At 33.5% G+C, this 24,123-nt stretch overlaps 3 protein-coding genes across 10 annotated transcripts in view; 2 read left to right on the top strand and 1 right to left on the bottom strand.

Annotated features, from left to right (window-relative positions):
- Positions 1 to 555: 555 nt before the first annotated feature.
- On the top strand, positions 556 to 6,955 carry LOC127867538 (disabled homolog 1-like). 3 transcript variants are annotated; one of them, XM_052408795.1, is made up of 7 exons: positions 556 to 631; positions 2,080 to 2,139; positions 2,603 to 2,820; positions 3,456 to 3,590; positions 4,957 to 5,122; positions 5,270 to 5,306; positions 6,021 to 6,955. In XM_052408795.1, exons 1-6 carry the CDS (start codon positions 571 to 573, stop codon positions 5,293 to 5,295), a joined length of 666 nt encoding a protein of 221 aa, XP_052264755.1. In that variant the 5' UTR covers positions 556 to 570; the 3' UTR covers positions 5,296 to 5,306; positions 6,021 to 6,955. The 3 variants fall into 3 exon arrangements, with proteins under 3 accessions (XP_052264755.1, XP_052264753.1, XP_052264754.1); XM_052408793.1 differs by having other exon boundaries at positions 4,957 to 5,127; XM_052408794.1 differs by lacking the exon at positions 556 to 631 and adding an exon at positions 1,121 to 1,278 and having other exon boundaries at positions 2,039 to 2,139; positions 4,957 to 5,127.
- Positions 6,956 to 8,982: 2,027 nt separating this feature from the next.
- Positions 8,983 to 13,058, top strand: LOC127867536 (calreticulin-like). Its single transcript, XM_052408792.1, has 8 exons — positions 8,983 to 9,149; positions 9,596 to 9,697; positions 9,838 to 10,041; positions 10,194 to 10,288; positions 10,490 to 10,813; positions 11,043 to 11,186; positions 11,587 to 11,764; positions 12,151 to 13,058. The coding sequence occupies exons 1-8, from the start codon at positions 9,056 to 9,058 to the stop codon at positions 12,258 to 12,260; spliced, it is 1,251 nt and encodes a 416-aa protein (XP_052264752.1). The 5' UTR covers positions 8,983 to 9,055; the 3' UTR covers positions 12,261 to 13,058.
- A 2,472-nt stretch (positions 13,059 to 15,530) lies between these two features.
- LOC127867535 (disabled homolog 1-like) overlaps positions 15,531 to 24,123 on the bottom strand; it is a 30,984-nt gene continuing 22,391 nt past the window's right edge. For 3 of the 6 annotated variants that reach the window (XM_052408788.1, XM_052408790.1, XM_052408791.1), the window contains exons 11-12: positions 21,573 to 21,637; positions 15,531 to 20,956 (exon numbers count right to left, since the gene is read on the bottom strand). In XM_052408788.1, coding sequence (XP_052264748.1) covers positions 21,599 to 21,637 — 39 coding nt within the window. In that variant the 3' untranslated portion in view covers positions 15,531 to 20,956; positions 21,573 to 21,598. Of the gene's footprint in view, positions 20,957 to 21,546; positions 21,638 to 24,123 lie in introns of all 6 variants that reach the window. The other 3 variants (XR_008043540.1, XR_008043539.1, XM_052408789.1) reach the window with 3 other exon arrangements.

The following is a 24,123-nucleotide window of genomic DNA, read 5'->3' as shown; positions in this document are numbered from 1 at the left end:
GGTAGATGGAGGGGCGGCCGGAGGGAACTGTTTGATCATGTGATCCGAGGGGAATATGTGGTGCATTAAGCAATACGAATGAAGGACCCTCTATTGTGTATATTGTTCTTCTCTGGTAGATATTCATGTTCACATTATTGTATTACATCTATATGAAAGCACTTGCTATAATGAGACTTTAATTTAATATGCAAGAAAATTTTTGCTTAACTTCTGTATGATTATTACGGTAATGATAAATCAATAGAACTTAGATTGTTACGAAGTAGGTAAGATATACCATTGTGCAGTGGCCTTACAACGACCATTATTTAAAAGGCATTCTTATTTGCTGCAATACCACACTCGCGTTGGGCCTCAATAATATCAACATTACATGTACAAATATTAGGAGTTTCATCACTTCAGTATACATTGTTCAGTTTTGCAAGGTAAACTATTCTTTTAACAATAGTCCTTCCTAACTGTAGTTGTAACATGTTCCCGAAATATGACAATTATATACACACATTCTCGGTGTAATTGTGAGCGTTTCGGAAACAATGTTTGGAACTCTTTGTATTGCTAAATATGGTGCTATCTCAAACGGGGTGTGCTTTCTCAGCTATACCGTCCATGAGAAATATCTACGGTCTGTCATCTTGTCGCCCCTTAACACGGGGGTTAATTGATCGGTTTTTATTAAAATTAAGTTGTTATTTATTTTATTTATTGAGATGTTGGGAAGTTATTGTTAACTTATTGAAGTTTGCAAACTAAGGCAAGTAAAATTCAGTTTTGTTCAGTCACATTAAAACCTTTATAAATATTGTTGTACGAAGGGTCATTGTAGCACATAAAAACGTGATTAATATTGTTGTGCAAAGACCGAAATATAAAAATATATATGTGCACATACCATGGTAAATGTCGCTTTTGTTGAAACTTAAGATATGTGTATTCGTTTGACCACTATCATATTACAGTTTTATTTCAGTTATTATGTAAAACGTATTACACATATTTCTATGCAATGTTAACGTTACTGCATAATAAATAAATTAGTATTTAATGTACATTTACACCACGCTATACACGTACAAAACTGATACTGATACGAACTTTTAAATGCGTCCTTTGATAAACCGTATAGTGCGAGTATATATAGATTAAATCTAAACTATTATCCATCACAAATTTAGTCTGAAGATAACTCATTTATAAAGAGTGTTGATAAAATGATTGATTAGGTGCATAAGGTATGGATACCGACAGTTACACTGCTTGATTATACTCAAGGTAATCTAAATATTTTAATATTGTCTCTTTATGTATATGGATATTAGTATACTAAGACTTTATCTGGCTGTTATATAGTTTGGAATATATGTTCCTCATATTTCCTGAAACACGATAACTACTCCGCAAGAAAACATGGAACCGTCTTACTATATACAATTTTCCGTTTATGTTATTACAACCCCATGCTATATGGTTATTGTGTCTGTTAAATAATATTTAAAGACTATTATATTAATAATTATTATTTATTATTATTATTATTATTATTATTTATTAAATTGTAAAAAATTTGTCAAACATCTTATGTTCGCAATGCTTATATGTTATTCATTAACAATTAATAGTTAAAAAGCTATGTATGGTATCGGCCAACCGTCATTGTACTTGAAACAAATTCACACGTTTTGAAAGTGTGTACAAACCGGACTGTATATTAAAGAATTGTTGAAGGAATTCGTTTAGGTTTTAAAACCTCTTGTTCAACAAATTATTTTCATATGAATGTCAATCCATTAAATATCGTTAATGTCACTGCTCGATGTTTTGTTTAAACAGATTTTCGTGATAATGTTATGTAGTTAATGAAGCGAGTAAATTTGTTGGTATAGGTCCCTGATAAAAGTTAATAATTAATATATATCGTGATATCAAGTAAGTATTCTTCAAAGTTAGTAATCGTTCATAATTATTGGCTGGTGTACTTATGGTCAAACAGCTTATCTTGTTTAATTAGGTATTATTTGTATTTACTTTGTAGAACTGCCGGCAAAATGTCATTTGTAAAAATATCAACTTCAGAATTTCAAAGTACTGTTGAAAGCAAAGCAGTTGATATAGCCAACAAAACAAGTAAAAACAGTAGGTAAACTCCATATTTTTCTTTAATTAAGTTTTAATAATTGGAGACCGAACATATCCCCTAAATTTAATATTATGTGGTATTTTTTTTATAGTTTTTATGTTCAGTTTCACTTCTGTTTTTTTTAACACTGTTAACCCGTATCAACAATTACAGACAAGCAAAGTTCTTGAACTTGGCGATAATTTACACAGAGCAAGGCATAACAATGGAATTGCCAACTCTGAAACAGCGAGCAATCAATAAAGCAACAATAAAGTATGCAAATTACTAAATACCGATCATACGAAATATGTAGTAATATATATGTTTATTTGTTTTATCGTCAATTCATTTTTACAAAAAGTCAATTCCAAATTTGTGGGAAATAAAAATAAAATATGAGGTTAATGTGAAAAAAATACGCATGATGATTAAAAAAAATAAATGCAATTAGAGTAATCTTGTGAGTTTTACTTCCAGATGAACAGAATGTTACCAGTCGATTCCAATTTCCTGGAATAGATTTCACAGCAAAGTTGATAGGCATTGCTGATGTAGAAAGTGCTCGGGGCGAAGAAATGTGCCAGGAGTCAATGCTCCGATTGAAGCAGATTGTTAAACAGTCAAAACAACACAAACAGAAAATAATCGTGAATATTTCGTTAGTTGGCATCAGGATAGTTGATACAAGAACACAAGTAGGTGTTATTATTGCTAGTGGTACAAATGCCATAATAATGAAAAAGTAATCAAAATAAAACGTGCACTTTAATATACATGTACCTATTACATTTGAATTAAGTTACATAGTTTCTTACGAATATTGTCATACAGGGACTGATTTACCGACGGGGACACATATTGCACGTGGTTATTTTCACAGATTGGCGAAGTGATTCAGATAAAAATATGTATAGTCTCATTAAATCCGTGCAAAACTTACACGAACAAAACTAATTTCAACGTAGAAAAAAAGTAAAATGTATGCGCACGAGAGTTCACAAGAGCCAGCTCAATGTTGTCAGAATTTTCTACGAGCTCGCTTTCTTATATCTACTGCACGAGTTTTTCACATAAACATGTAATGTCCGCGCTTCAATTGGGAAACACATTTCTTTAACATATTTTTTTGCTTCAGTGATTTTGTTGGTTGTTGCCTGTTAGTTAAGACCTTGCTATTACCACGTATACTTACAGCAAACCTTATTTATCTCCAAAATCAACAATAAGAAAAATCACGTTTTGACCCGTCTCTGTCATATTGTCTTATCCTAACAATATATTGTATGTTGAACACCAAAGATAAATAATGTGCATAATCTAATTTTCTTAGGCAGTCCAATCTATTCATGAAATCAGCAAAATATCGTTCATATTACGTGACCGCTTCGACCACAGAGCGTTTGGCTATGTCTATGACGCTGGCGATGGACATCACAAGTTCTACGCTGTGAAGACCGAGAAGCCTGTATGTAGGAAACTCATACTTGCATTCGGTCTTGACTTAAAACAAATTGTTTTAATATACACTAATATTTTGTAAAACTTTTGTGTTTCTGCTGCATTTTTACAAGCATGATCATGGCAGCAAATTCATTTTCTTTACCTGACTTATAACACTAATTCCTTACATTAATCAATTTAATAAATATTTAACTTCAGTGCAGTTATTCTTATTCATGTAATTATATAACAATAAGATAATGGCATGCATTTTCAACAACGTTCCATTTTAAAGTATATAATTGTAATTACAAAGTGTGCCCATGAAAGTATCAAGGATGCAGAATCAACGAGGCTCACAGGGGTTTAGACACGGGCTAAACAGAATATAAACACACCGTTCGGAATTTATTTTTGCAAATATTTCAAGTTATTAAAGGGATCTTTTCACGTTTTGGTAAATTGACAAAATTGAAAAAATTGTTTCAGATTCGCAAATTTTCGTTTTAGTTATGGTATTTGTGAGGAAACAGTAATACTTAATATTTACCATGGTCTAATATAGCCATTATATGCATCTTTTGACAATTTAAAAACCTGAAAAATTATGAAGCGTTGCAACGCGAAACGATTGAATAATTTGGAGAGTTCTGTTGTTGTCGTTTAATTTTGTGAAACAAGAAGATTGCTTATATAAAGTATAAAATACGTCTTTAATAGATACTTGGCAGGATGGCCAAGCGGTCTAATTCGTTTTTACTCCAGGACTCCGGGGGTCACTGGTTCGAGCCCTGCTGCATGCTACTTTTTTTTCCTTTTTTATTTTTATTCTTGATTTTTTTACTGGAGCTTTTTAGATCCAATATTTATATTTATCAATATAAAGCATTTAGTGACAAACTTCAAAACATGCCAAAATCTGTGAAAAAGCCCCTTTGCAGTACATTTGCAAAAATCATTAGTATGAAAAAGAAAGTTTTTTGCAGTTTGTGCCAATATCTTATGATTTAAGAATAAACCATTGAATACGTCTTAAATCGGTGCCAAAATTGCTGTTAATATCGAATTTTTGGTCAAGAACACAGGCTTATTTAATAAAATAATTCTGATGTATTTCGCATTGCCATGAGCAGCATAAAAAATTGTCTTTTATGAACGAGTTGAAAATCTTAAGATAAATTGTTTTAAAAGCTAATTGAAAAAAGCTTCGCTTACCGGTGTGTCAACATCCATCAACTTTTAATTGTGAACTCGCAAAGCCACGTGATCCTGCACCCAGGTATCTTACATGTCGACACAAACATTTATGAACCTTTGATGTGTATTAACTATTGGCGAATGGGTTGATAGTGTACTAACGTGTATAACCCCTTGCTATGCATTACATATAGGCGGATGGGCTGGTAGAAACATTGCGGGATCTGTTCCAAACTGTATATCAAAAGAAAAAGAAAGAAGAGAAAGAGTTTGTTAAACACACGCATGAGGAGTCAGTCCAAATTCTCGCCTCAAAGATCCTTAAGCAGCATGAACATGTGAAAGCGATACAAGAAACAGGTCTAGTAAGTTTTCAATGCGGCTTTTTGTACATGTAGTTAAAAAACGCAACGGTGCATAAGTTCGGCAACAATGTTGCTTGTTGTTAATGTTGTGGTTATTCGTTATATCCGGTAGTATTTGATATATTGTGACTTAATTTTGCAGATAACAATCAATGTCGGACAAGATGACGTCGGACCAGGTATACAATAAATAACTTAATTCTCGTTACATTTGTCTGCCTATAAGCTCTAATTAATTGTTCAAAGTTAACAATATACATAGCGTTTGTAGTACCGTTCCCACTATGTTTATTTGTTTTGACGGCAAAGCTATTATGGCGTATAAGGTGTACATGTTAACTGACGGAGACGGATTTGTGTTTCTAGGATTGTATGTTGGCACAGTTTATCATGTGAATGTTTCTATTTATGTCGACAACGACATGGCTTACATTGTTTGAACGACTATAAAGTAACTTTAGTGGGAACGAGACAATCAGTCGTCGCAATGAAAACCAAGTGAGACAGTAAACACGTTGTTTATCGCATGTTTGAAATGATACAAGAGAGGGTAACATAATTTAATATAAATGATTTTCAAGGTGTATGTATTCTGATTAGTTGATTCTGTACGTTTCCAAGAGTAAGTGATCTACTTTCCAATATGCAATCTACTCATCCATAATATTGAGTTATTTCAGAGGATTAGCTTTATCGATGCCACATCTTACCGTATCTATAAGTCGTGCCTACGAGTAAGCAATGTCGACCACATGGGGACGTCGTGGTAACGTCATAAATAAAACCATGCACATTTCATATCTATGTCACCTAAGTATTACATACATTGATAAAATATTTCGATAGTTGAGTTTTCAACTATAACGTTCTTATCCACATTTTCCCATGATCAGAGAGTGCCGCTGTAGGTCGATTGTGGATAATAGCCGACGTCTGTGATGGGGAGTCAGAGGTCTGAGCGCCGTAGCCGCTGTGAATGCTCTACGAATATTGGATCTTGGATGAATCCCAATGGTTTTGACGTTTATGAGATAACATACGTAAATGAATGGGCGCTCGCATTTGAAATTGTTCAGAACATGACTTGCAAAGAAATAGTTTTGTGCCGTTAACAAATAACTCAGAATTAGTCATTCATTGTATACGATGCTTTTAAGCGTTATTGTTTCGTTTTATTTTGAAAAGAAGAAATACATTATTGAGAATTTTTCTACGATGAAATAATATTTGTCATGTGAACCTTGCCGTGTACATTCACATAATACATGCAATAACGTTATATTTGTATATACTGCATTTGTACATATACTGTTATTCATTGTTGCCTTTTAGATAGGGATTTAGCCAGACTTAAAAACTGACAGCACGGGGTGGGGCTGAAAAAGGGTCGGGTAACCTTTTTCGTGAAAATATTTCGATGGTAAACTGTTTCGATTTGAATTGACAAAATGTGCTATTTCCACTTAAGTCTACCAGCTATTTTAATAATTAAATAAAATTTGATGCTAAAATCAAGTAAAGTCACTGTTCGTTACTCAATAAAATAGTCAATAGCCAATAAAAACACATTGGATGTTTCTGTATTTACCAGACTGTTGACATATAAATCATGAACCGAAAAGGATGAAACATATTTTAAAAGGGTGGGGCATTAAAATGTAAGAAGGGCCACATATTTCAGCAGTTTGGGTCATAACAATAGAAGCCCGACCCCACCCACCCCTGTCATTTTGTTTCAGCTGAACGCCTATTTAAGGTATGAGTACTGGTACTCGTACACTCATGTACTTGTTGTAACTATGTTTGTCCAAAGTAAATTTTGAACTTTTTCATTCGTTTTTAGGTATACTGGCTTTTTGAATTGCAGTTGGTTAACAGTATTTTCAAAAGTGTTCATGTCACGCATACAGGATTGAAATGACAACTCACCCGTGCGTACATTTCAGAAAAAAAATACTGAGGAATAAAGCGTATATTTCCTCTTTGAAATATGAATATCATATTACCGCTAAGAAGGTGCTGTACAAATGCCCTTTGTGTATGCACAGAAAGCAACAATCGTTGCTATTTTTAGTCTAATTTGTGTTCATAAAAATCACCAAAGCTTATATCATCACTATCAATATCATAAAATTCGCAAAAATGCAGTGCATAAAAATAAGTTTTAAACGCTCTATAGTGGAAGTATCGGCGTGAACAAATTGTGTTTAAGACGCCGTGAAATGTGCAGATAGTGATGTACCTGCCATAAAGAATAAAATAAATGAGTGGTCATATTTAGCAAAACAATAGGGAGCTTTACTTGATAACGTCTTTAGACGGTATTGGACGTTATCGAATGATTTCGTGTTTCTGATGATTATCTGTGAAATTTGAATGGACATGCACATCGCATCGGAGCTAAGATGCACACAAAAAGACATTCCGATAGTAATTCATGTTTCACCAAGTGACTGTTATGATGACAGCTTACTTCGCCATTTTTAAAAGGATATAGACTCGCCCAATCATCAATTTTGTCTTTGTTAAACACCACATGCCATTTAACAAATTTAGCTGTCGTGACTCGACAAATGTATTTAATATGGAAAGATTTTGAACGGACAACTTTCGATAATATGAGTAACAGACCAATTATATCTGCCTAAAACATTAGTATCCACGTAAATTCCACAAGAAATTAAAGATATCGTTACCGGTAGAATGTATTGTTTTGTTAACATTGTATGGCATTTATGAGGCACACATCTATAAAAGGTTCTTCAAATGAACAGCAGAATGATTACTCTAATCTCCGATAACAACACAAGTATAGCCGTAACCGTTTGAACGCGCATGTGTTCTGCGTTTAAATAAATAAACAACGAGCTTTGGTGTTGTCGGCAATTGCTTGCGATAATTTGTCAATGTGACTAACTATTGTAACGTTCATTATTCCAGAAGGAAATCTTTACATAGGCCACGTTTAGGCATTGTATCAATGACACGTCTATAACGCTAGCTGAAGTGTTATTTCATCGATTTTCTAATGTTGGTTAATTATTACGGATTGACACCATATGGATCAATCATACACTTAAATAATCCCGCGTATTATATGTCACGCTGTGATCACATGGCAACGGCCCTTATTATTGGTGATCACTGAATTGTGTATCACCGGAACAGAAATAACAGCAAAATATCCCTATGCCTCTCTGTATACATAATATGCCGTACTATGTATCAAATAAATATAGTCAGTACAACTTCATTTTGTAAGTGTTCAAGTCACATCGAGTCATAAAAAAAACACTTCAATCGAAGACACAATTACAACAAATAGTTTACCTCACAAGAAAACGTCCGATTTATTAAAGGATTTATAAAATATTGTAGAAAATTATCAACTAGGCGAAATATAATATTCCGGAGAAAAAAAAGATAACGTTGAGCATAAGTATTTAAAACAATATAATTTGATGCGACGTTTTCTTGTTTCGTTAAAGCCATTCATTGTTTATTTGAAACAAAACTGATTATTCCTATTGATGGTTACGGTAAATGTAGTGTGCGTTTAAAATCACAATTCAAACATATATGATTGTGACAGCTGTAAGAATTACAAATGCGCACAGTCAACTTTCATTAAATAAAATAAATAGTTGGAATAGTTGAGTGTAACCTATTTAGTGACGAAATCGCCCTAGAACCCGGATGTTGGAGGTTCCGACGTCATTCGGTACCCCTCGCAGATTATCATAATCGGATGTTTGACGGAAAGGGCCGAGAATGTGCGATTGTTCCGACGTGTGGGATTCTCCACTGCCCGCGCGTGGTGTGATTCGATTGGTCCACTTCACAGAAATCAAACCAATGACTAGCTTCCATCTGTCGAATCACGTGGTTAAGACGCCGGGCTGTTAGTAGTTGACATCCACATCAGTCAATGGTAAACATCAAGATGAAAGTGCTGTGTTTGATAGTCTTGACAGGCTTTGCAATTGCAAGTGCCACTGTCTACTTCGAGGAAACATTCGACTGTAAGTGTGCTATTTTATTTCTGATATATTTTAGTATTATTCTATGTAAAAACTTCGATCTGTCATAGTCTATCTTTTGATGGGGATTTTCTCTTGGCTGAGCCTGGAGTTCGTAGTAATGGTATAAAGCATGTTTATTCGGTATAAAACGTAAATGCAACTGTTTAAGTGACATAATACTCTGGAAAAGCTGCTACTAAATACATTCGTTATGTCTATATGTATTAGAAGTTGCAGTGTTTTTTAAGTGAGACATACATTTTTAACAGTACGGTTCATGCCATTCATGGAAATTTTTAATGTTTATTATTTCCCCTAAAACTCAAACAATTTACCGCTCTAAGTACCGGTAGTTTTATTATTCTGTTTTTTTGGAGTTGTTTTAGTAACGTTCTATTATAAAATATATAGTTAACCTTACATTGATTTTCACTGTATTTTTCCAGCTGGTTGGGAAGACAGATGGGTCCAGTCAACACATAAAAGTGACAATGGCAAGTTTGTGTGGAGTGCTGGAAAGTTCTATGGAGATGCTGATAAAGACAAGGGTAAGTATTGGAATGAACAACTTCACTTTCACCTTATGCATAGATTTTTGTTTTGCAAATTTAGCACACAGTTTTGAAACTTGCTTTTTCTTAAAGTACAAATGCAGAAACAATCACTTAATGCTGCCTTACATTTTCAGGTATTCAAACTAGCCAAGATGCCAAATTCTACGCACTGTCTGGAAAGTTTGACAAATTCTCTAACGAGGGAAAAGATCTGGTTGTGCAGTTCACTGTAAAACACGAGCAGAACATTGACTGTGGTGGTGGCTATGTGAAGGTTTTCCCCAGCACTCTCAAACAGAAGGAAATGCATGGAGAATCCCCATACAATATAATGTTTGGTATGTAAATGTAAACTCAATATAAAAAAAGCTTCAATTTTCATGCTTGTTTATGATATTTTTGACATTGTCACCTCTTAGAAAGCTAAGCATTGGCTTCATTTCCTGGTAGACTAAGCATAATCTTTTCAATGTGCTCCATGCTTTTGCAGGTCCCGATATTTGCGGTCCAGGTACCAAAAAGGTTCACGTAATTTTCAACTACAAGGGACAAAATCTTCTTGTAAAGAAAGATATTCGTTGCAAGGTAAGAATATGTTACTATGTAGTTTTTCCTTTGGTTTTTTAGTACAACTTATATAATGTAATTAAGAATATGACTCACTGAAGAGCAAAGAAATGTGTCTCTTTCAACACAATTGTAGATTGATCACAATTGTAGCTTGATATTTGTAATGTTTTGTTAACTCTCTATATTCAGCTTGAGAACTTGTGTGTCTTTTTCCAGGATGACGTTTACACCCACTTGTACACTCTGATTGTGAAACCAGACAACACATACGAGGTCAAGATCGACAATTCAAAGGTCGAAAGCGGAAAGCTGGAGGATGATTGGGACTTCTTGAAGCCCAAGAAAATCAAGGACCCTGAAGCCAAAAAGCCCGACGACTGGGATGAGAGGGAGAAGATTGATGATCCCAATGACAAGAAACCCGAGGACTGGGAAAAGCCCGAGCACATCCCCGACCCAGATGCAAAGAAGCCTGATGACTGGGATGACGAGATGGACGGAGAATGGGAGCCACCTATGATTGATAACCCAGAATTCAAGGTAATATACACATGTAGACGAAGAAAAATGTTGGTTAATTTTTATCTTCATCAAGTTTATGAATTGTTCAAAACACATACAATGTATTTTTAACATAAAGATGCTTTTTAATGGTGATCTTCAATAGACGATAAAACCCTATTTATTTGATAGCTAATTGAAATCGTGGCACTTAATTCACTGATTTTGTTTTTAATGGTTAAATGTATGTATGTTGTCTTTTTTACAGGGTGAGTGGAAACCAAAGCAGATTGATAACCCAGCCTACAAGGGAAAATGGATCCATCCAGAAATTGATAACCCAGAATATGTGGCAGATGATAAATTGTACAGTTACTCAGACATTGGAGTCATTGGTTTTGATTTGTGGCAGGTGAGAACTTGTCATCTTTTGGAATTTGCTGTTATAGTTTGTAACAGTTTGTTTTTTTCTACAGTTTTTGAACAAATAGACATTCCCTGCCCTTTGCAAAGAAGCTGTTAGCTTCAAACAGCAATTTTGGCTATTTCAAATTTCCATTTGGCAAGAGATTGTTTATAAAACTTTATATATATAAACTATTCTAAATAATAATTTTGATGTCTAGAGATCATGTGACTAAAGAAAAGTTGAGTATATGGGAACTCTGTAGTACAGAACAATTAATTTGAAACTTTGCCCCCAAAAAATATTTTTTGATGAACACTGACAATATATTCACGTTTATTTACTCATTTAAGTGCGAATAAAGTAACCATTCCTAGAAAATACAATTTGCTTGAATGAATTTCAGGTTAAATCTGGTACGATCTTTGACAACATTCTCATCACGGATGATGTTGCCCATGCTGAGAAGGTAGGCAAGAACCTTTGGGAAAAGACCAAAGATGCTGAGAAGAAGATGAAAGATTCCCTCGATGAGGCTGAGAGGAAGGCACGAGAGGAGGAGGAGGCTAAGAAGAAGAAAGAAGGTGAGACAATTGATAGAGATAAAGGGCTATAGATTTTGTAAACTGATACAGATGTAATAGAATCTGTACTCATAACCTAACTCTAGCTGGTGTAGTCCATCTTTGTCACAGCTAGAATCTGTTCTCGTAACCTAACTATAGCTGGTGTAGTCCATCTTTGTCACAGCTAGAATCTCTACTCAACTCTAGCTGGTGTAGTCCATCTTTGTCACAGCTGCTGTAAATTAATTGATGGGTCTAAGGATCTCTGAAATAATTAAAAAACTTAACATCCAATTCTTATAATCTCTAATAAACAAAAAAATCGTTGAATTTCTTCAAAATTATTGGATTTGCTATCTGCCATGCATTAGAAAGTCATTGTGATGTCATTGTCTCTATCTTAGATGAAGACAAAAAGGAAGAAGAGGATGATGATGAGGACGAGGAAAATGAAGACAAGAAGGATGAAGAGGATGATCATGACCACGATCACGATGATCATGATGAGTTGTAGGCCTGCAACATTGACACGCCATCAGTCACTCATCATCACCTTTCTCAGCAATGTCACTTCATCAGTCATCACCAGAAAGTTCCATAGTCATTGTACAGCAGCTGTATATATACACGATCTGTGCGGCAACCATCTTATTGCCTTTAATCCATTGACATTGCATAGAGCACTTGTGAAACAGTTGCTAATAGGTCATAATCATTGTTTTACAATTGATACTTTCTTCGTTATTATGTTCATTTTGTTATCGTGGTTATTTCTTTAACAAATTATAATTAGATATTGGAAGAACTTATTCTCTGAAATGCAAAGGTGCCCATTTTCACTTAGATTTGGCAACTTACATATACCACACAATAGCCAAAACAGCGGAAACATTTGGTTACATGTGTTTTTTTCTGTAGAAAGAGTACTATCGTTCTGTGATATTCTATAGAATGTACCATTTCAGATAAATTGGTAAACGTGTTGTCAACCATTATGTTAAATATTGTTACCTCCATGGGATATGTTTTTATTTAATGTATTGACTGTGACACTTGTGGCATAGTGACATATTTCTTGAATTGCAACATTCAGAAAAGGTAATTTGATGTTCTTGGGATTATGAATCATGTTACGCATGTTTGAAAGTATAACTTTATTTTTGTTTGCTTGTTTGTGTACAAGTTATATGCAAGTTTTAGTTATTGTTTTATCATTTTAATACCTTCTCTTAATGTTGCAACTATTTAACAATAACGATAAATGAAGTTCAATGCTGTGAATATCATGGTATTAAAATCTTCAACAACAAAACAGAGTTGGTCATTTTATGCTTGCATTAAAGCCACACACCTTGAAATAAAATACATGTTAATGCATATAGATGCAATTTGAAAGTGTGCAAAATTGTCATTAAATCTTAAGCCTTGTTAGCAAGTAATTTTTTTATTAATTTTTTTATTTTTTAATTTTTAACTGAAAGTAGGATTTCTATACCTTTATGACCATTTCTACAAACGCGATTTTAAAAAGTTTTAAGAGCAAAAGACAGATTTCTACTTTGTAACCATGAAATATATTCCAATTGGCATAGATAAAATAGAATCTATAGCCTAGTTAGCAAGTTATCTATTATTTTTCAAATGGTATCGCTTTTAAACTGAAAGTAGGATTTCTAGACGTTTACGTCCATTTCGACAAATGTGATTATTTTTAAAGCGCAAAAGAGACGAATTTCTACGTTGTAACCACCAGATATATTCTAATTGGCATAGATAAAATATGTTTCTTATTTATACTTAAATTTACTATGCCACGTATTTCATTTCAAGATGTGTGGCTTTAAGAATGTTAAAATCGGTGTAAAAACTAAACAATATAGCAGTGTTTTACCTGTAAGAAGTCTCTAGATAGGAAACGGATTATGATAAAACCAATACTTTCTATACAATAGTTGATTTCTAGCTAGAGCTAAAATTAAGGGGTACTTTGGTATGGATATGCTCATACATTTATTGCCCTTTATAATTGGGTCATTCATTGTTGTTGTTCAAGAAAGGTTATGAATGAACGAGTTTCAATTGTAGTCTTAAAGGTTCACTGTTTTGGTATATTGACAAATGGAGAAAAAAATAAAATTAAGATTCTCAAATCTGCATTGTAGTTATGATATTTGTGAGGTAAACAATAATACTGAACATTAACCATGCTCTAAAATAGCCATTATAAGCATCTTTTGACAATTTAAAAACCTGAAAATTACAAAGCGTTTCAACGTGAAACAAATGAATAATTGTTGCTGTCATCATATTATGTGACACTACGAGGATTGCTTATGTTAAGTATAAAATACATCACCCATTGTATGAGAACGGGTGGCCGAGTGGTGTAAGCGATAGATTTTTACTCCAGAGGTCAGTGATTCGAGCACAGATGAGGGTTACTTGTTTTCTTTAATTTTTATTTTTTTTTTTTTACTGGAGCTTTTTATATCCAATGTTTACATTTATCAATATAAAGCATTTAATGACAAACTTCAAAATATGCCAAAATCTGTGAAAAGGTTGGTTTAATGAAAACCTGACAATATCAATATAGCCAGTCTTTAAGAAAGCCTACAAAAAACTGAATATGTAGGGATACCACATAACATTAAAAAAAAATTTTTTTGGATAACTTGAACTCGCATGCAAACAAAAATCACAACAAAATGTCATCACTCATCTAAATGGCAAAACCTTTGGAAATGGGGGTTTAAGAACTTGCTGACAATATTCACATCCCATAGGTATTTCTACACTTTTCAGCTGATTTCAATCTTTTAAATGTCTAATTTTACAAATTCTGATTAATTTCGTTGGCATTATTTAAAAATGAAGAGTGAAGTTAAACACTTTAAGGGGGTAGGGCAATTTTCTCCCCTAAAATAGTTCTGAAATAACACCCCTGAGGTATGTTGCATATAGTTTCATTAAATTTTGGTTATCTGGTCAATCCTTATATGCTTAATAACAAGTCATTTCAATAGGGCAAGAATTGCATTAAAGGAAGACCTGACATTTGTGCCTGTCCCAGCTGAAGAGATGCTGAATATAAAGTTACTGAAGGTCCATTGATTTCTGATCAGTGAAGATTGCTCATGGAAACTAAGTACAAGACGGACTGATGGAAAGACGTACATTGAGAATGGTGGTTAAATCTCTCGGTTATTAATTCACACCCAGCAACCTTACGGACTTATAAATCAGTTGGATAGAGGCCTTTATGTCCCCCCTCTCATCAAAAGTCGGTGCAGAATAATGCAATATAATAGTAATCTTGCATTTAATTAATAAAGCAATGGAATGTTTGTATTACCAGAAAGCTCATTAAAGTTCATGATAACTTTTTTTTGTTTTCCTTTCTGTCCAAAATAACCGAAGATATCACCAGTATGAGCATCTGCAATCTAGTAGGGATATTTACACGTAAGGCATTTAGAAACATAAACATATTTAGTTAACAGCGTAATGTTTTGATTCAAACCTGTATACATTCTAAAGGATATTTATTTTTTTTACAAACTAATGGTGTAGTTTTAAAAAAATAAGAGTGTAGTTGGAATAAGTCATTTGCATTTTTTCACATAAATTACATAAGATGCATTTTCCAATCATCAAAAATGTCAATTCTAGAGGTTCACCTGGCAGTTCATATAAATGCATATCATACTACTCGGCTTTGCACTATATAAGGTCTCATGTGTTGTGAAAAATGAATGCACTATGCAGTAAAACAACAGCAGGGTTCAGATAATACTTTATTAACTAAAAATATTTTTATATCAATAAATATTTCAATTACCATAACAATTTAATCAAGCCAGCAATCTTTTTGATCTGGAAGCTATCGAGTACTCGGTACAAACACCAACATGAAATACACATCACAGCGGGTTTACAGTAGTAATGAAAGTCATAAGTACCGGTATATGAGGGAAAAGCCATCTTAAGAAATATACAACAGCATGCGTTCAACCCTTACATTGTACAGCAAGGCAGCCATTCATAATCCGCCATTTTAATGTTATATAAAAAAACAGGCTACACAAATACAAGTAGTAAAATATTAGCATATAATGGAAGATAAGAAATATGGTAAATACTAAAATAATATATCTTTCACAGTGAATGGAACAATCATGCAAAATGATCAAACAAAATTAATGGACACATTCTCACTGCAGAGTTAAGGAACTGTTAAAAATCACTCAGTACATGTTAAGAGGGGACTGAACTCTTAAGATTGTACCGGTAATCCGCTTTAATGTTGACAGATATACATATTTGGTTCATGGTTTACATATGTGAACTATGTACATGTATACCGGTACATTGTTGAAACTGTAATAGACTTGTAAAACTACGTATATATGGTTGAAATTGTAATAGTCATTCTATGCATAGTATTGTAATAAATTAGGGAGTAATTTACAGCCAGGTAATATATATTGCCTGAAATGATAATCCAGAGATGCAGGACTTCCAAAATTGCAGAAATGAAAGTTTCATCCTTTATTATCAGGATGTTGGTAAGAAGAAAAATACCGGTAACTGATTTATCTCCTCCATGATTTTCCATATAGAAAAACCTATTATCATTAGACAAAAGAAGAAAACATAACTTATTTATCTAAATAAATACTGACATGATTCTCCATATAGAAAAACCTGTTTTCAAAAGACAATAAACAAACATTGAGTTCCAATTTCCAAAAATGATGAAAAAATCAGGGGCCTGACCCCTTTTTATTTTATTGTTTTTAGCCTCTGTCAACAGGATAACTTTATGCTCATATTTCAATTTAGTGTCAAACAATATTTTACAAATATTTCACGCTTTTATTGAACAATATTGCATGTGAACTTATAATACCTGTAGTATTTTTTACTAGGGCAAGGAGGTTTACACAAACAGTTGAAAAAAAGTAGTTCATGCAAGCTCTGGTTCCCATCGTCCAAATTTGGTAATTCATGTTGAACACTTATGAAAAAGTAAAACAAGAGGGCCTGAAAGGCCCAAAGTCGCTCACCTGAGATAACAAGATGTTATTGGGACAAATTTTCTGACCAAGTTTCATGAAGATCGGAAAATAAATGTGGCCTCTAGAGTGTTAACAAGGTTTTATTATAGCCATATAAGGAAAAATGCCCCGCCCCCTGGCAGCCATGTTTTTCAACCAACTGGCATCATTTCTGAACTCGTCCAAGATATAATCGGGATGAATCTTCTGTCCAAGTTTCATGAAGATCGGACAGTAAATGTGGCCTCTAGAGTGTTAACAAGATTTTACTATAGCCATATAAGGAAAATTGCCCCGCCTCTTGAAAGCCATGTTTCTCAAGCAAACATAATTATTTTCAAACTAATCCAAGATCATTAAGACCAATCTTCTGACCAAATTTCATGAAGACTGGACAATAAATGTGGCCTCTAGAGTGTTAACAAGGTTTTACGATAGCCATATATAGCCATATAAGGAAAAATGCCCCGCCCCCTGGTGGCCATGTTTTTTAAGCAACCAAAACCATTTACGAACTCATCCAAGATATCATTGGGACAAATCTTCTAACTAAGTTTTATGATGATCGGAAAATAAATGTGACCTCAAGAGTGTTAACAAGGTTTTACTATAGCCATATAAAGAAAAATGCCCCGCCCCTGTGGTGGCCATGTTTTTCAACCAACCTGCAATCATTTTTGAACTTGTCCAAGATATTATTGGGTTAAATCTTCTGACCGAGTTTCATGAAGATCGGACTATAAATGTGGCCTCTAGAGCGTTCACAAGATTTTACTATAGCCATATGAGGTAAAATGCCCCGCCCCTTGGCAGCCATGTTTTTCAATCAAACGTAACCATTTTCGAACTCATCCAAAATATCAATAAGAAAAATCTTCTGACCAAATTTCATGAAGATTGGACAATAAATGTGGCCTCTAGAGTGTTAACATGGTTTTACTATAGCCATATAAGGAAAATTGCCCCACCCCCTGGCGGCCATGTTTTTCAACCAACCAGCATCATGTTCGAACTCATCGGAAAATAAATGTGACCTCTAGAGTGTTAACCAGGTTTTACTATAGCCATATAAGGAAAAAATGCCCCGCCCCTGTGGTGGCCATGTTTTTCAACCAACCTGCATCATTTTTGAACTCACTTAAGATATTATTGGGATGAATCTTCTGACCAAGTTTCATGAAGATCAGACAATAAATGTGGCCTCTGGAGTGTTAACAAGATTTTACTATAGCAATATAGAGCCATATAAGGAAAAATGGCCCGCCCCTTAGCAGCCATGTTTTTCAAGCAAAGGTAACCATTTTCGAAATCATCCAAGATATCATTGAGACCAATCTTCTGACCAAATTTCATGAAGATTGGAAGATTTTTATATAGCCATATACATGTTTAGATGTATAAGAAAAATGCCCCTTGGCAGCCATGTTTTTCAAGCAAAGGTTACCATTGTTGAACTCATCCTAGATATCATTGGGACAAATCTTCTGAGCAAGTTTCATGAAGATCAGAAAATATATATATATATAAATGTGGCCTCTAGAGTGTTAACAAGGTTTTACTATAGCCATATAAGGAAAAATGCCCCGCCCCCTGGCGGCCATGTTTTTCAACCAACCAGCATCATGTTCGAACTCATCGGAATATAAATGTGACCTCTAGAGTGTTAACAAGGTTTTACTATAGCTATATAAGAAAAAATGCCCTGCCCCCGTGGTGGCCATGTTTTTCAACCAACTGGCATCATTTTTTAACTCATCCAAGATATTATTGGGATGAATCTTCTGACCAAGTTTCATGAAGATCAGACAATTAATGTGGCCTCTGGAGTGTTAACACGATTTTACTATAGCCATATATAGCCATATAAGGAAAAATGCCCCCCCCCCTAGGCAGCCATGTTTTTCGAGAAACGGTTACCATTTTAAAACTCATCCAAGATATATTGAGACAAATCTTCTGACCAAATTTCATGAAGATTGGACAATAAATGTGGCCTCTAGAGAGTTAACAAGTCAAATGTTGACGTCGCACAACGCACGAGGAACGACGGACAAAAGGTGATCACAAAAGCTCACCATGAGCACGTTGTGCTCAGGTGAGCTAAAAATGCAAACTAAAGCTAAATCACAATGAACCACAACAATAAACTTGCAAATGACCTCTTAAATCTTTTTGCAAACTCAACAGAACTTACAAACAACCTAGCTAAACTATTGAACAATCAACAATTCTTCACACCATACAGGTATTGCACAAACAATTGTGTATAATATAGCTATGAGCATTATGAAACAAATGTTGTAATATTTCAATTACAAATTGATTGGAAGACATTCTTATTTCAATGACGTGGAATAAAATGTCATATTTTTACAACCAGGCCAAAATGAAAGGATGATAAAATTCTAAGACATGAAAGAATAAACATCTTCAAAGCATATAGTTCATCTTATCCTAGTATCATATAATATGTTATAATATTGAAGCTTGAATGGGCATATCACCATAAACAAGAGCACCGCATAACAGGTGCCAACGCTCGGCTGCGGGTGCATTTTTGAATTAATGAAAGCTTGTCAGAATTTTCTTTTTTAAGAGGTCACAGTGACCCTGACCTTTAACCTAGTGACCCCAAAAATGGGTGTAGCGTGTAGAACTCATCAAGGTGCACCTACATATTATGAAGTTTTCAAAGTTGTTAGTGGAAGCACTTTGATTTTAGAGAAAAATGTCAAAGTTTTAACACGAAGCCGGCGGACAGTGGACGACGAGCTGGCTATGACAATACCTCAGGTTTTCTCCGCTAATAATATATATTACATTATATAGATTTGAAATGTTTTAACACGTTTTATTAAACAAAGCCTTTTTAATAATTATCTTCAGCAGAAAAATTTCCAAAATCAATGTTTGTATCAATTCCCTGATGATATGCGCCTAAATAAGTTTTTATAGTTTATGTGATAAGTTGCGTCAATCAGACAGTTATAACATTCCGAGTCTTTAATAATATAATGCCAGTCAGTAAGTTAATATCACAGCTATTAATTATACTATTAATGTAACATACTATATTGTTCTTATGTAAAATACTATTAAAGCGACATAGTCTTATTATGCCTCTCATTAATACAAACAATGGTGTACCCTGACAATAAACAACTCAGTCAATAGGGTCACAAAGTAAATTTTTCACTTGGCGGGACTTATTCGGACTCAATGATATAATAAGTAAACATGTAAGTTAGTTGAACTGAAAAGCATTTTTTGGAGTATAAATATAACCTGTTAGTTAGTGGGACTTATAATCGGTCAGTTTGGTATAAGGTAAACCTGTAAATTATTGGGACTAATGTATAAGTTCAACATGTAAGTAAGTGGGACTAGTAATCAGTGAATGTTACCTAAATAAACCTAAACGTTGGTTGGGTAACACGGCTCTAATTGAGTATTCCTTTTAAAAACAATTAGTTTCACAATAAACTTAACATTTAACAAACACAGCCATAAGGCTCTATATGGCACACTTGCAAATATTTACATTTACCATCACAAATATGGTTATTATTTTGTGGGGACCGTTTCAATAAACATCGTAGTAAACATTTACGATACATTTTTCGAAGATACATAATTGCTCAAGTCTATATCATATGATAATAAATTTTCAGTACTTAATTACATTGGCATCTCATGCGCCATATATATTTGATAAGCATGGCGAGCTAGTTCGTCTACTTATTAAGATTACAAAATTCTCTTGTAAGTTAAATTTGTCGTACGATTGTTTATGAAAAGGCCCCCTGGTTTGCATTACGTGTTTTGCAAGATTGTCCATCAAATAACACAAAAGGTAAGGTCCATGCTATAATTTTAAATTAGTCCAATCATTTAGGATAATTTCATTACACTATCACATAAATAGTCTTCACACTTCATGATGAGCTAATACAAAAGTTTGTGTATATATAAGAAAGCAATTCATTTCAACTACTTCTTAAAAGGCCAGTAAGATAAATCTAACCATTAAAACTTGAACGAAACAATTTGACTTTGTGTCTGAAATGTAATTCTTGTCTAAGAACTTCCAGTAACATTTGCATAGGTCCTAGCTGAGAACAATGATCAGTCTTTGGTCAGACTTGTATACCTGTAAAAGAGCAAGCAGAAAACAAACTTAGGAGCACAATTAACAAGTTCAAACTTTACTTTCATAAGCTTTTAAATACGAGAGAGAACAAAAGTTACCAGAGCGATAACACATTTATATGAAATGTGATTTTAATTTTTATCGTAGATGAGTGAGTCATCTTAGAAATTGCATTCAATTGGTTATTGTTTGACATTGTTAATCTTAAGGATGTTGTCAGAGAAGAATCACTGAAAAAACTTTAATATACATGTATACATTTGCATTATTGAGATACAAAGATAGGCTGTATGTATGAAGGTTCAGTTCATACGAACATTATTTACAGATTTGTCATTTTTTTCCATAAATTGCCATCAGAAATAAGCTAGCAAATACATGTTAGCGAAACTGTCATTATTCTATTTAGTAAGCACATAATTTCACATCATATCATCTACATAAATAGCATACAAATCACTGCCAACATTTCGTATGGTTAATAGTTTTTTGTTTACATAAATTTTGCAAATTACTACAATACAACATGTTACTGTTACGGAGAAAATAGAACCTCTGACTGACCTATTTAAATAGAACCTCTGACTGACCTATTTAAATAGAACCTCTGACTGACCTATTTAAATAGAACCTCTGACTGACCTATTTAAATGCCGAGTTCATCCCGAAAGGATCATTGACCTGAAAGAAAAAACAAGTCATCAGAATATGATAAAAACAAGGTATTAAAGAGAATCAGTGCAAAACAGTTACTTTACAAGAACTTACTAGATTGAAAAGAAAATGTTATATCAGAAACTATAAAATGTGCATTCGTAACCAGCATAAAAACTATTCCTTAAATAGTATGTATAATAAAAAAAAATGAACATAAAAATAAAACGGTACTGAACAAATATATGTGGATGTGAATTTTAACAAAGTACAGTATGCAACCATTTGAATGTAACACAATGAGCAAATATAAAGCCCAAACTTTAAGTCAAGTTGGTACTTTAAATTCAAAAGCAAGGCGGTCAGACGTAATCAAGCACATCAAGGGTTGAGCGCCAAACCATTTTGTCTGACACAGGAATGTGGAGCAGACACAGCAGTTTCTCTCAAACCTCAATTTTTGTATTAACAATCATTTTAACACGCGTTATCACAACAAATATTCAGTTACCAGCTCCAGTGTAGAAACAATTCCAGTATTAAAACATTCCATTATATGAATGAAGTATATAAAATATATATATGTGTAAGCTAGCCAAAGTGTAATTAACCATTACTTTTTATCTTACAGATGATTGTTAAGCATATATTTTTCACCATAACTAAGTCACAATGCAGCAAATTTAGAAACTCAAGACACTGAAGCACAATGATTTTTCTGCCGAGGTATACAGAGGCAAAACACATGGTAAATAATGAAAAGCAGATGAACATTTTTCAAGGAACACATGCCAGAATTATTAAAAAGTATACAGATATTACATTTTAAGCATATTCTAGCAGTCAAATCTTGAAGTTTAGTAGAAACTTTTCAACTGTTGTCCCATAAAAATGGATTATTACGGTTATTCTATATGGTAAAAGTATTAAACAAGTAAAGTATAAAATAAGCAAGGGATTGCCAAGCAATATGGTCCCCTACCGGTGAAACTCCACTATTGTCAGTAAAAAAATTAATTTATATATATATATATATATATATATATATATATATATATATATATATATATATATTTGTTGCCATAGCAACCATAATTTTTGACGTAAGAACAAAATGAAATGACGTGCATATTCTCCATATTGCCATCTATCCATGCTTCAAGTTTTATGAAAAAATAAGATGAACTTTTAAAGTTATCGCATGATCCAGAAAAGTGTGACGGACTGACAGACAGACAGACAGACGAAGTGCAAACTGTAAGTCCCCTCCGTTTTCACCGGTAGGGGACAACAAGCATTACCTGGTTTAAATTCAATGCATGAAAATTATTCATTCCTCGTGCAATACTGGCCATATGACAACAACAGTGAAAGTGTTAATACTTTTAAAGGACAGTTCAGATATGTGATGTTATATGTACCAAAACTCACATCAAACATGAAGAAAAACATACAGAAAAACATTCAGCAAGGAAACACAGTATGGATCTCCCAAAAACTTACAAGATTTTTTTGGAATTTTAAATAAATGTGTTTTAACTAGACCTGTTTGTTAACGAAACATTGTATATTTCTGTTACATGTACATTAAACCATTATTGGGACCTGGAAGCGAAGCCATTAACTTTAAAGAAAAAAAACTTAGCCAAACTAAATGAAACACAAAATGTACCACCCCAGACCCCTATCCCCGATCTTAATGATTCTATTTACATTGACATACAGCAACAAATCAATAATAATAACAAACTGAAACATTTAACAAAGCTAACACACATACTGTGCAAACACATCAATCAAAGAAATGAAATCATTTGTACCACTGTTTGTCCTTTGATGCCTTCAAATAAATTAAGCATATTATCAGAATGATAGAATTTAATATTGTAACGAAGAGTTGTATTAATAATACAATGTCCAGACAGTTACCCTTTCTACATCTACAAATGATGGCTACTATTGAGCATTTTGAGTACTTAAGCTGATTGTGCTTCAATAGATCATATACTTAAAACATGGGAAATGATTAAGGTTATGTTTACACATTTGGTGCATAATACAAGGGATAGTGGAATATGAACCTGATCCCTGGGCCATCATACCATCAGACTGAAACTATTGCTACAGACATTCCTTCTAGATGTTGAAGAGCTTTCATGCCAATTACAGACATCTACAATACTCCACTCTGTTTTGTTATTTACTTCTTTAAGGATGTATGATCGTTTCCAGCATTTTTTGTAAGAACATCCATCATTGTATTATTTTCTATATGCTGATTGTCATGTCTTTATGTCACAAATATGTAATAAAAAATGATGGTCACCATGAATTTAAATAATACAGTGTTTTCAATACCGTATATTTTTTACAAATCACAAGATTGGCAATTCATAATTTGAGGGGATTGTTAACAAAATTTATGTAAAAAACATAGATACTGAACAATGCACTTAATGTTTAACTAAATAAACAAGAATGATATTATTTTATTATAATGAACAACTTTAAAC

Source organism: Dreissena polymorpha, chromosome 2, assembly GCF_020536995.1.
Source record: "Dreissena polymorpha isolate Duluth1 chromosome 2, UMN_Dpol_1.0, whole genome shotgun sequence".
In the NCBI taxonomy this organism is placed as follows: domain Eukaryota; kingdom Metazoa; phylum Mollusca; class Bivalvia; order Myida; family Dreissenidae; genus Dreissena; species Dreissena polymorpha.
The sequence above is the reverse complement of the archived record's forward strand: the minus strand, read 5'-3'. Positions and strand labels throughout refer to the sequence as shown.

Bases quoted from the DNA above. Each gene is read 5' to 3' on its own strand.
- LOC127867538 (XM_052408793.1), top strand. From the start codon at position 571: ATGGTGCTATCTCAAACGGGGTGTGCTTTCTCAGCTATACCGTCCATG. The intron at 632-2,079 runs GTCTGTCATCTT...TATCAACTTCAG, and splicing joins GTCCATGAGAAATATCTACG to AATTTCAAAGTACTGTTGAA. The intron at 5,128-5,269 runs GTAAGTTTTCAA...TTAATTTTGCAG, and splicing joins CGATACAAGAAACAGGTCTA to ATAACAATCAATGTCGGACA.
- LOC127867536 (XM_052408792.1), top strand. From the start codon at position 9,056: ATGGTAAACATCAAGATGAAAGTGCTGTGTTTGATAGTCTTGACAGGC. The intron at 10,042-10,193 runs GTATGTAAATGT...ATGCTTTTGCAG, and splicing joins CCCATACAATATAATGTTTG to GTCCCGATATTTGCGGTCCA. The intron at 10,814-11,042 runs GTAATATACACA...TCTTTTTTACAG, and splicing joins TTGATAACCCAGAATTCAAG to GGTGAGTGGAAACCAAAGCA.